This window comes from Phaethon lepturus, unplaced genomic scaffold (genome assembly GCF_000687285.1).
Source record: "Phaethon lepturus isolate BGI_N335 unplaced genomic scaffold, ASM68728v1 scaffold37560, whole genome shotgun sequence".
Taxonomy (NCBI): Eukaryota; Metazoa; Chordata; class Aves; order Phaethontiformes; family Phaethontidae; genus Phaethon; species Phaethon lepturus.
The window spans coordinates 62,048-74,607 of NW_010513273.1; the positions used below are offsets into that span (position 1 = coordinate 62,048).

The window sequence follows — 12,560 nt, forward strand, 5'->3', positions numbered from 1 at the left end:
TTTTTTGGAATTTCCCTAATTAAATACTTTCTGTTTTCTCCTCTATCGCCCTGGTTGCTGACCCTCCTCCCCACTCTTACTATTGTCTGTTGTGGTAAGTTCCTACTTGTGGAATTTTTTTCCCCCCCTTTCTCCCTTTTTTCCCCTCCCGTTTCATTTTTTGTTTTACACTGTGGAACCCCCAGTTTCATTTTACCAAAGAGCTATGCCAACAGCAGGACCCCCCTTCATGTCACAAGGAAAGCAGTATTGCCAACTACAAGCACTGAAGCATCCTGAGTCTGGCACCAATGCATTTCTGAGACCTGCTTAAACATACCAAGTGGTGGGTTTTTCTGTTTGTGTGTTGGTTCATTGAATAAATGTCAAATTAATTCTTTTTGTTTACTTTCCAGTTAGGAAAGTTGTTAGGAAAAATCTTTTCATGCTATGCCATGAGAATTCAAAACTGCTTTTTAAAGTATGCAGGGTGAGGTTGCCATCAAATAGCAGGACTCCAGGAGCTGGTACTTTCAAAAAATCAATATTGGAAGACTTGTCATAGTTGGCAACACTGCAAAGGACCCTGGGTTAAAATTGAGCAAGAAAATAAAAATGCTCAGTTTGGTAAAGGTGGTTGGATTTCGCATTCTGCACCGTGTGTATGAAGGAGTTACTTGTATTCCTACATACTTGGGGCTGACTCTGCCTTCAGGCAGCTGCTGCTGTGTTGGTCTTGGTGAAGAAAGCATATAACCACTCTTGCGTCTGATTTTTCAAATATTGTTGGCAAAGCTTTTTGTCTGCGTGCAAGAGATAACTCTAAAACTTTATTCCCAGCAATTTTGAAAGGTATTTACCATGCATAATAACAAATCATAAACCTTCATAAATCATGATGGCTGTTATCTGCTCTGCCAGTTCTGTAATGGCTATTCAGTGTTCACCTTCATTCTCTTCTCCTCCCAAAGACCTATTATTTTTCATAAAATAATAGGAGATAAAATGCTTTTAATAATTTCTCCCTCATATCTGCATTTTTAGCTCTTTTCAGAAACAAGACCATGGAGTATTTTTAAGTTATTTCTTTTGTTTTTAGTACTGTGATTAGATAGACTTTGGTATTGGCTAAATTTCAATTAAAAGATCCTAGTACAGAGCCGTCCCGTGTTCTTAACGCCAGGCAAGAAACTGAGCTCTCCTAATCTCAGGGGGCTGGCAGCTACTGAATGTCTGTGTGAGGCAAGGGAGAGCCCGTAGGTGTTTGCTCTCCTGGAGGAGTGTGTTTGCAGCCCCTTGCTTCCAGGTACAGACCCCCGACAGGAATCACACGCGTTTCGTGGCTGATGGATCCAGGGCTTTGTGGGGAGATGTTTCTGTCGCAGTAGGGGCTAACCAGCGCTCCTCGCTGCCAGCTTTTCTCCCCGGGACCCTTATGATAACTGAGTTTCAGCGACTGGATTTGTCAGGAGAAGCCAGAGCAGCTGGTCTTCATGACGATGAACAAGTTTATAAGCTGGGAGCTGCCTTCACATGGGGGCACTGAATCTCACCAGGCTTCCCTGCTGCTACTGCTCCTGGGACTTCCCAATGCCCCATTACTCTTATTTTATGCATTTAGTAAATGCCACCAGAACTCCTTATTCATTGATGCTGATCAACAGACAGCATTTTCTTCCTCACTCACCGTTATTTTTACAGCAACATAAATGCACACTGCCTGTAACGAATAGTTGTCTGGGCAGATGTCCACATGGCAGATGCTTTGTGGGGACCAGGTTCTGCAAACACTTCATAGCCTGGAAGTCACTCGTCAAGTAGGTAGGAAAAAACACCTGAGCTAGAAGAGCAGCAGTGTGCCCTCCATCAGTGGGGTCTGCCCTGCACCCATGGGTTGGAGCAGGATCCCACCGACTTCCACGTGGAGCGTGCCCAGGCCCCGTATGAGGTTTGGGGAGATGTTTTGTATGGCAGTTCCCCTTGGGCAGACATGATGCTACCTTGGGAAATGCTTTGAGAAAGGAGCCCTGCAATCAGAGTCTTCTGCCTATAACGCTGAGATTGAATTGAAGAAAATAGCATAGGAAGCTGGGAATGCTGGGCATTGAGGGATTTCAGCGTGGGTAATATTGTCCGTGTTGTGCTTCTGGGGGTGGCTGTGGTGTGGCGAAACCCCGTAGTCCGCGCTGGCAGTGGAGCTGGATGGAGGCCCCTCTCTGGAGGAGGGGTGCTTGAAGGGATGGGCTAGAGCAGGCGTCCGAGGAGCCGCCCGCGACACGTTAAGCAACTCTCGGTGCAGCTCCTTGTTTTCTTAAATTGGAGCGTGTGTCTACGCTCTCGCCAAAGCAGAGACAATGAATTTGTATCTGTTGATGTCCCATAGTGAAGCCAAGATGTGGCCTGTGTGTATTAAGCAAGACTTCTGCTGCCTCTGGTCACTTCAGGCTTCACTTCCACTTCAGAGCTGGGCATCGGTGAGCTTCGCCCTCCTGAAGGCGCTTGGGGCGGGCAGCAGCCCTCGCCCCGAAAAGGCGACGCCGCGTCCTCCTGGCTGCGCCTCGGGCGAGAGGAGCCAGAGCCGTGCCCGGGCAGCCCCGGTATGACGCCCCAGAGTTTCCTCCAGGCCAAGAGAAGGTGGTGGCTTGCCGGGACGGTGCTTTTACCAGTCTCTGGAGTTTACCTGAGCGTGGGTTTTTTTATTTTAGTTTGGCTTATTTATCCTCTTTGCCTTCCATAGATCATGTTCACCATCACCACAAGAGATCAGTTTTTGCCATAGCAAAATACTAACAAAAAAAATCATACATGGCAGCCAAGACATCTGTAAGTGCTTTTGAAACCAAACACTAGCCCAGATTCAGAAACATTGAGCGTTATATACTACATCACACTTTCTCACGAGAGTAAAGGTGAACATTTCAGAGTTTCTTGCTGAAAGGCATTTCTGGTTTGTGCATGCAGCGTGAGATTTTTTTTAACAAAATCAAAGGTGTGATTAATTTTTAAAGCGTTTTTCTTCTCTCTCTCCTAATCAGATTTTCTTCGTTACTTTTCCAGCAAAAATCTTTCTTGTTTCTCTACTTTCGTTGCACTTCTGGGCCAAATTCACCACTGGCTCAAATGGAAGCAGGTACATGATACAGTGGATTGCATCTGCTTTCACCAGGAGTGACTTTGGCCCTTTGTACTAGACATTAGTTACTAGAAGAGAACGTAACACCTTCCAGTTGACATGCTAAAAAGCACTTGCGTGTGTGTGTGAGTGAACTGGACATGGACTTCGGCCCAATCCTGCAATTACTTGAGAGTGGATTAGGGAGGCTCTGGTGTGGGTGATTCTCAGGGGTGTCTGTGTGCGATATCCTCGCTGCGTGCCGCACGATGTCAGCGACTGGACTTCCCCGCGCCTGTGCCTACAGGCTGCGGACCAGGCTAAGGGGTGTCTGCACAGGGTTTGGAGAGCCTGAAGTAATTACCCAAACGAAGGGACTTGCCTTTGACTGTTCCTCAGAGACATCCGACACCTCCAGACTCCTCCTGGGGTGGGAAAAGTCGTTGCAGGGTTGGGCTAATGGTCCTAACTGATCCATGTAATTTTATGTTAGTTTATCATTTCATTGCGGTGTTTGCTTCTAAGTGCATTCTTGCTGAGTTCCAGATGTGTTTTTCTTTCCCTTCTTTCTTTCTTTCTTTCTTTTTCTCCTTGTTTTTTAATTTCTTTTTTCTTTTGCATAAATTCAGGAGCCTGCCTGCAGCTATGCTTGGGGCTATATGCATGTCTCCACACTGAAATAACCTTTTGTTTCTCCAAACCTAGGATGGAAAGAGGATGTTTGGCACCTACTTCCGAGTTGGTTTTTATGGGACTAAATTTGGAGACCTGGATGAGCAAGAGTTTGTTTACAAGGAACCCGCGATAACAAAGTTAGCTGAAATTTCCCATAGGCTCGAGGTGAGATGATTGTGGCTGACCTCAAATACTGTCTGTGAGTTGCAGTTTAGCTCTTTTTTAACTATCAGTTATTTAAGAGCTGCGTCGCCAAATTACAGGAGGTGGCGGAAATTAAAATAGTTGGGCAAACCCAGCACTGTGCCTCTTGGAGCCTAATGCAAGGCTGAGCTTAGAGAAACTATCACTTGGCAAAACAGTTTCCAGAATCCCATGCGGTGACCCAGAGCTGGGCCTGATGTCTCCTGTCCTCTTGCCCGTGCCATCTCTGCAGGAGGCAGGAAAAGGGCAGGGAGAGGAGTCCAACAAGTTTTCCCTGATCTTGCTCCGAGAGCTTCAGATCTGCTAAGATAATTCAAGAGTTTGGGGTGGATCATGCTGTGTTTGTGTCTCTCTTCAGCCGCCTGGTGTAAATGGGATGACCTGAGCTTGAAAAAAGGTTGAGATGCCTTTCAGGATCTGACTGTCAGAAAGTATTGCATTTTGCTGTCATTTTTTGCCTTCACATCATTTTCCTCTCTCTTAGAGATTGAACCCTCTTCAGGTGGCTGAATTTCAGAGCCCCTGAAGCGGGACATGACAAGTCTGAAGTTTGTTTCAGCCGTGAACAAGCAAAGGCAGCTCCGATTAATCTAACTGGGGCTTGGGTGCAGCTGCAGGTACCACGCAGTGATGATCTGTACCATGTAATAGTTAGTCTGGCCTGGGTTTGTGCCAACTAACCTGTGTCTAGATAATGTCACAGAATCACAGAATCATTACGGTTGGAAAAGACCTTTAAGACCATCAAGTCCAACCATCAACCCAACACCACCACGCCCACTAAACCATGTCCTGAAGTGCCACATCCACATGTTTTTTGAACACCTCCAGTGATGGTGACTCCACCACCTCCCTGGGCAGCCTGTTCCACTGTTTGAACACTTCTCAGGAAAGAAATTTTTCCTAATACCTAGTCTAAAGATACACCTGTCTGTGTCTTAGCACAGTTTGAGAGACAGCATGGGTCAGAGACTGTTCCCAGTAAGCACCGTGGGCAGACGACGCCATCCCCAGTGGGAAAGGAAGAGCATTTAACAGCATGGCTCTGGGCAGACCTGGCCCTCTGTTAGTTGCTAGAATAGATCTGATGTCACATTGTTGCTCACAACAATTCAGCTGCTGTCACGTTGCGCTGAAAGCAGCAGCGTTGTTTGAGGTTTAAGCGCATGAAACTGAGTTCAGAGTCCGGCCGTTCGCCCAGCCCAGCAAAACCGTGCTCTGCTGCGGCACCTGATTTCCAGGCAGATCCCGTATTGACCCCAGTTTTCAGTTGAGCTCACAGACACACAGTGAGCTCAAATGGCTTGTTCAGAACCACGCAGCGTGTGCGCGCGTAGTTGGAAGGCTCCCGAGTTCTCCTGCCTTCCAGGGCGTTAGGCTTGTTTTTTCCTGTTGCCCCTGGAACGCGACTGATCTAATTCTCCTAGGTTCAGACCTGGCACGGCTACTGTTGAAGGCATGTGGAGTTTCACCTCCCCTGAAAATGCCTTTGTCTCTCCAACCCCCATCTCTGACGGCTGCATTTGATGGTTTCTTTCAATGCTTTTGCTCTTGATTGTAGGGCTTTTACGGAGAACGGTTTGGTGAAGATGTGCTTGAAGTGATTAAGGACTCAAACCCTGTGGACAAATGTAAACTAGATCCTAACAAGGTAAGAACACAAGTACAGGTTTCGAGGTAGAACTGGCCCTGAATGTGTGCAAAAGCAACGGAACAAATCCTGCTCTGAATTCCACCAAGCAGGCAATGAAATCCATGTCCAGAGCATCTTGTGGCTGCTGGGGATGAGAGTTGGGGAAAACCCTCCGCGCAGAATTAGCCGTTCCGTTCCCCGCCCCAGGCCCTGCCCTGGCAGTGGTTGGTGGGAAGGGAGGGGACGGAAGGACGGCGGAGGCCCAGGCTGCGTTGGCCCTTCTCTGCGGTCTCCGCTGAGCGGAAGGCGGGGAGTTTGCCATTCACTGGCCGCTGGCTTTTTTGCAGCTGCAGCATTTTGTCATTCTTGTGCCCCGTCCTTCAAGCGTAGCAGAGGTAACAGGGCCATGCCTAGGAAGCAGGACTGTGGCTTAGGGCAGGGCATTATCTGCAAGGGAAGGAAGGAAACGCTTTGCGTGAGAGGAGCGGGGCAGTGTGCCGCATTTTATCCAGGCCAGAAACTCCTGGGCAGCTACCAGCACCCCTAGTCCCTGTCAAGGGGACTGTGATTTTTCTGGGTAAAGGAAAAAACAGTCCTAGTTCTTCCAGAGGAAAGAAAGCAAACTGGGTTATTGCACTGCTAAAAAGCAGGGCGTAGGAGTCGGCTCTCCGCTGGCGCCGTACCTCACCGTGCACACCTGGTTCCCTCCTGCAGGCCTACATTCAGATAACCTACGTGGAGCCCTACTTCGACACGTACGAGATGAAGGACAGGATAACTTACTTCGACAAAAACTACAACTTGCGGCGTTTCATGTACTGCACGCCCTTCACGCTGGACGGCCGAGCTCACGGGGAGCTGCATGAGCAGTTCAAGCGCAAAACGATCCTGACGACGTCCCACGCTTTCCCTTACATTAAAACCAGGATAAACGTCATCCACAAAGAGGAGGTGAGGCCTGCGCTCTCAGGGGCTTCCTGTGTTTGAAGGGGAATGTTATCCGTGACTAAGGGAAGCGGATGCTGCCGAAACTCTTGCATAATGTACTATTGTATGTGAGGTTTGATAGCATGGCACGTCCCTTCGCACCGTCACATTAACACAGATGCTCCCTCCTGGCCATCACTAGCCTACCTTTCCCCGCTCCGCTAAAGACGCAGGAATTCAGCAGAGAGCGAGAGCACACAGCGCCGTCGTGAGCTGCCCTGGCTGTCCACTGCAGGGGCTGAGCATGAGACCCCTTTATTTTGATTTTAAGAATGCCTTGTTTCTATCGAACTTTTTCCTGTTCCTATTCAACCTAAACTAAACCCAGACCGCTTCAGAAATGCGGTATGTCCTGCCGTCTCTGTCACCAGAGTATCCAGCTCACAGCAGCTGGTGTACGCAGGGGCCCGTGGCGAGCTTTGTAGTAATGCAGGTTGTTCCCTTCTATTCTGCTTGAACAACGTGTCCTGTTGCTGTGTGTTACAGCTCACTTGCATGGCCTCAACGGACCCAGGCCACTGGAGTCCTGAGGCCTTATAGAGAGGTTTATCCCAAAGCTGTGTTAATTTTTGGGTAGGTAGGAACTGATGTGGTGCCTGGCGCACAATGAAAAACGCATTTTCATGCAAGGCGGGGGACCTGCGGATGTTTAGGCGCTGACATAGTGCTGTAACCGTGGGTAGTTGGTTGCAGTGAGCACAAAGGGACATGAGTCTGCCTCCTCAGAAGCAATCTGAGAAAGCTCTTGAGTACCCAGATGTAGAAACACATGTAAAAATCAAACTTTTTCTTGATATTCCTAAACTAAGACTAAGAGGATGCATTTCTAAAGTGCTTCTGTCCAGACTGTCAGTCCTGTTGGTGTCTTCCACCACTTCAGTATGCCACCCCAAAGTGACCTTGGTGTTTCTGAAAGTATGTGTCTGGTTGACAATCTCAGCCATAACGAGCGTCCTCTATTCTGGCTACTTGCTTAGATCATTTTGACGCCTATTGAAGTTGCCATAGAGGACATGCAGAAGAAAACACAGGAATTAGCTTTTGCAACCCACCAAGACCCTGCGGACCCAAAGATGCTGCAGATGGTGCTGCAAGGATCAGTAGGTACCACCGTAAATCAGGTGAGGATCGCTGTCCAAGTTGGAGACACTGGGGTAGTGCCTGTGGCTCAGTGTTGGGCCTTATTTCTAAATTACCATGGGTCTTTTCCCCTGTCCAGTCTGTGGGATGTCTTTAAGGTCACTGGTGGGTCTAGACCAGCTGCTCTCAGCAACTTTGCCATTTGAGTAAGAGTCCTGAAAATGCGGTTAGATCTGGAAAGTGGCTGAGAAGAGACAGCCCTCCTCCCCCAGTTACCTGCTCCTTCCTGGCATTCAGTTGTTTCTGCCTGCTTCTCCTTCTCCCTTACACACACACACAAAAAAAAAGTTTTATTACTTTCCCTTTGGTTAGCCAGGCTGTGGTGGGTGGAAGTAGGATTGTGTCCTGCAGTGGTTTTTGAACAAAATGGAAAGCAAAGCTAGTGAATGGAGAAAAATTGAGGAAAAACTGAGGGAGTATGAGCAAACATCTACTAATGCACAAACTGGAAAAAAATCAGCTGGAGTTTCAAGTTCTGGGTTGAGTTTGCAGAGCTGGCAAACACTTCCTTGGTTCCATCTGCATTGTTTAAACTTTGTCTTAGTTGTGAGTTGAGCAAACTTTGTTAAAAGTCTCTGTAAGAGAAAACAAATGTAGAATCTGTGCATTTTCTCACAGTGTTTTCCAAAAGCAGAGTTTTATTTAAAAAAAAAAAAGCAACTGAAAGAGATTCAGTTGTCATGATGTTTGGTGATTTATGCCAGATTTACCAGCTGCAATTCTTCAAGATGCACTCTGTAAGGAAATGTTGCATTTTACAAATGTTTCTGTGTGCAAGAAGTTTCTCCAGCAATTGGATATGACACATGGTTCCAAGAAACTTACTTTTTGTCTTCTGCTCCTAAAGGGACCATTAGAAGTTGCACAAGTTTTCTTGTCTGAAATACCCAATGACCCAAAGCTCTTCAGACATCATAACAAACTACGGCTCTGTTTCAAAGACTTCACGAAAAGGTATGGAGTGTTGTCTTCAAACTGCCTGACAGATGCAGTTATTGCTACCACACCAGACAGGAACATGTGCAGTAACACAGGGGTATCGGGAGAGAGGAGTATTCGTGTTGTAACTCCGTCTGTCCAGTTCCCATATGCAGCTGTATTCCTCAGCTGCTCAGCTGGTTCTCTGTTTCTCTGGTGCTGCAAGTCCATGACTTAAGTCAGATCAAGTGGCTGAGGTCATTTGGCTTTGCTCTTTGTCGGGAATGAATTAATGATCACAGTTCAGTTGTGAACAAGTGTTCCTGTTTCAGAAAACACAAGTAGCCACACTCGCACAAACCAACTCACAGCTTGGCAGGGTCAGGAGAAACTGCTGAATTGGCCAGGAGATTTAATTTCCTTCTGAAGTGAATTTCTCCAAACAGAGTGGAAGCATGCTGTCAGGATTCTCTCAAGAAATGTGCTGGCTGCTCTGCTTTCCTCTTGAGTAATGCAAACTCTAGTCTCCGTCCAGCATCATTTGCAAACACCAAGTAATTAAAAAAAAAAAAGGAAATAAAAATGTTCCATACAAACAGATCCAATGGCAGTGTAATTTTCCCATGTGTAATAAGTGGCATTGATGATACAGTTCTTTTCATACCCTTTGTTAAAATTACAACTTTCCAAGTAGAAGAGTTCCTGATGAACATCTGCTAGTCTGCTATTTATTAATCTTTCCTGGGGAGAGCCGTAGATCTGCCCATCTTTAAATTCTCTTGGACTGGAAGTGGCTATGTGGAGATCAGCTTTTCATTTCTCTTCGGGGAGGATAAACGTAACTGGAGAGTAAATTAAAATTAAACAGGAGTTGCCACTCTGGAAGTGAAATGGAAATTAGAAATATGACAAGCTCTCCTTTCCCCATAGACACCAACTGGTTTAGCTGAGCCTTTATTACCCAAAAGACAAGATAGAGGATATTATGTGTCATCCCAAAGGAACAGAATTTTTTTTTTTGTACTAATAGATTAACAAGTCTCTAGCAAGCAGGTCCTTTTTTATGTGCCCAAGTTTCACAGGGCTGTGTTTTCTAGATGCGAAGATGCTCTGCGCAAGAACAAGAGCCTGATCGGTCCGGACCAAAAGGAGTATCAGCGAGAACTTGAAAGGAATTACCACCGGTTAAAGGAAGCTCTACAACCTTTGATAAATCGAAAGATCCCACAGTTGTATAAGGCAGTGCTGCCGGTCACTTGCCACAGGTGGATATTTGATTTTACTCTTTCAGCAGAGATAAGGAGGGTGTAAAACTGGGGTGCCTGATCTTCCTGGTGAACCTGTGACATCTATTTCTTTTCAATTTATGGCTCTTTTAGCTAAGTCCATGCCTTTTCCCTTCTGTCCTGCCCTCAGAGCACATCCCCTTCCCAGCAGTTATGGTAGGTGGTGTTTGCAACGGTTCCTTTTTTTCCTGAATCAATGAGAATTTTTTTTTTTTCATCCTGCATCCCATTCTTTTTAGATTCAAAACCAGTCGTAGTGTGGCAGGACTTGGGCACTTGTTTGTTCCCAGTGGAACTGGGATGAGGAGCTTCAGGGGCAGACAGGGTGGAAAAACAGTTGGGGTCTTCCGTGCTGGAAGACAGGTCAGCTGGAGTCTGGGCTTGACTGAGTTGGCAATGAGACTGAACGTAAAAGCCCCGCTGGGAATGCATGAAGCAGGTCAGAGCCCGTAGCACTGTAACCTGCCGGCACCGCGGCTGAGCAGGGCACTTCGGGTGCGTAAAGCTGCCAACAAGGCTCTGGCTCCCAGAACAGGAGCAGGACCGTTTCCCAGCAGGTGCCCTCCCCGTAATCTTTGGGTTGCCAACTCCTGCTGTGTCCCCCGTCAGCAAGGCAGGCTAACGCCATCCAGCAAGACTGCCCCGGCATCGTGGCCTCACAGCAGTGACTGGCGTGGGGGGTATTTTTTTGGAAAGAGCATCGCTGGCACTGAGCAGGGCAGTGACGGTGCCTTTAACAACAGACCCTTCAGGAGACGTGTGTGAATGTGGACTTCAGCTCATGTCCGTGCCCTTGGTTTAGGAGAATACAGCCCTGGTTTTGAACCTCGCCTTATCTAAGTGTTTAGAGGTGAAGAGCAAGGGGGAACATAAATAATGTTGTGAAAAAGAGAAACTCGGCAAAATTCCATAATTAAAAGAGCGAGACTTAGTGCTGGATGAAGAAGGAAACGAGTGTCCCTGGCTCACACGGCGGTGCTCAGCGATGTGTCTGTGGCTGAATTTGATGGATTTTTCTGTCAGCTGAATACTGCGGAAAGGTGGCCTTTCCTCATTACCCGGGTTCATGACTTTTTAAGCTCTCCCCAGATCACATACCGTGTCCTAGCTATCCTCTGCTGGAGTCGGTTTTCACTGGCTGGGGTTGGGTGGGGTGGGAGGAACAGTGCTTCCCTCCCCACCCAAGGGGAAACCTCACAAGCACTTTTGTCGTGATAATTATTTTCTAATCTTGTGAAATTCAGCCTGTGCAGGGAATCTGATACAGGTATTCCAGGCAAATTCCACTTAGAGATTTATTTGGTAGACTGAAATAAGATTTCAGTAGCGCGGGTGGTTTATGCTGCTTCTCTGCACGTGAATTGAACTTTCCGTCAGCTTTCACGTCAGTAAACCTTGGGCGGTTATATGATCCCAGCTACAGACCCAAACCCAATTCATCTGCAAAGCATGTTAATGAGTTAATGTCAGTGGCCTTAATTTTTCTAGTAGCCAGCTGTAGAAAATACTGGAAATCGTCATTCATCTGACGAGACTTCTTATTTCATCATGGAAAATATGAGCTCATCATTGTATTTTCTCTCCCTCAGAGACTCCTTCAGCAGGATGAGCCTTCGCAAAATGGATATCTAAACGAGTTAAAAACCAAAATAAAAAAGCACTTAAAATTAAGGTTTTGAAAAGAAAGAGCCTTGTTATCAGCGCTGGGAATCAAAGAAGTTTTATTGTGAAATAAAACTTGGACTTCATCCTGGACATCCCACACACCTCTTCCTCCATCAAAGTGTTCAGTGGCCAAAAATCATTCTGAATTGTCAAATGTAGACTTATCAATGTTTGAAAAAAATCATGACAGTGGTATCCAGAGTATTGGTGATAAGCTGTAAACTTACCTGTTTTTTAAGGCATTTTTATGACTCAAAGGTACACTAAACGCATTTACCTTTATTTATAGCATTACCTAATGTTAAATTTATTTACTTTTAGTTCATATATTTAATTTATATTAGGACCATACGCAAATGCATTTTTGAAGTTTTTAATGTAGTGATGATGGTTATTTTGATGGTACTATTAAATATGTGAATGTTTACACTTTAATTCCCTGTGCATTGGACTTCAGAGCTCGCCATCCTTGGGGAAAAAAGTTCAGAGCAAGGTAAGTCTCACAGTAATGTTTCTTAACCAAGTGGTGATTTTTTTTTTTTACTGTCCCTATCCTTTCTCCTTTGTAACTCTGAATACAAATTGCTGCAAACAAAAATAATTCTATCTGTAGCCAGCAGAAGAATTGAGGCACATCTTGTTACCACTTTACCCCCTTCGGTACCAGTGAAGGGGAGTTTCCGTGTGACGGCCGTGTGTACGTGGTCGTTTCCACCAGTTCAGAAGGCCAAACAGCACAGTAATCTCATCATGACTTTAAATTACAGTTCAGCTTAGCAGTGTACATGCAACTGGACTGCTTTTCTGTGCCCCTTTTTCAATGCAAAAACTTACGGTGAAGAAAAATGGAAAGCGGTGTCACAGTTTAACTTAAAAGCTTACATAGAAAGCATTTGTTGCATTGCTGTTTATGTAAAGAAAAACATCTCCTTTACTGCAGTTATTTTGGTGGCTAACACAG

General features: G+C 46.2%; 1 protein-coding gene across 1 annotated transcript in view; it reads left to right on the plus strand.

Annotated features, from left to right (window-relative positions):
- DOCK7 (dedicator of cytokinesis 7) overlaps window positions 1–12,034 on the plus strand; it is a gene marked incomplete at its 5' end in the record, with an annotated part of 72,950 nt that extends 60,916 nt beyond the window's left edge. The window contains 7 exons of the mRNA XM_010289687.1: window positions 3,806–3,931; window positions 5,532–5,621; window positions 6,318–6,554; window positions 7,568–7,711; window positions 8,578–8,684; window positions 9,746–9,913; window positions 11,524–12,034. Coding sequence (XP_010287989.1) covers window positions 3,806–3,931; window positions 5,532–5,621; window positions 6,318–6,554; window positions 7,568–7,711; window positions 8,578–8,684; window positions 9,746–9,913; window positions 11,524–11,566 — 915 coding nt within the window. The remainder of the gene's footprint in view (window positions 1–3,805; window positions 3,932–5,531; window positions 5,622–6,317; window positions 6,555–7,567; window positions 7,712–8,577; window positions 8,685–9,745; window positions 9,914–11,523) is intronic.
- Between the last annotated feature and the right edge of the window lie 526 nt (window positions 12,035–12,560).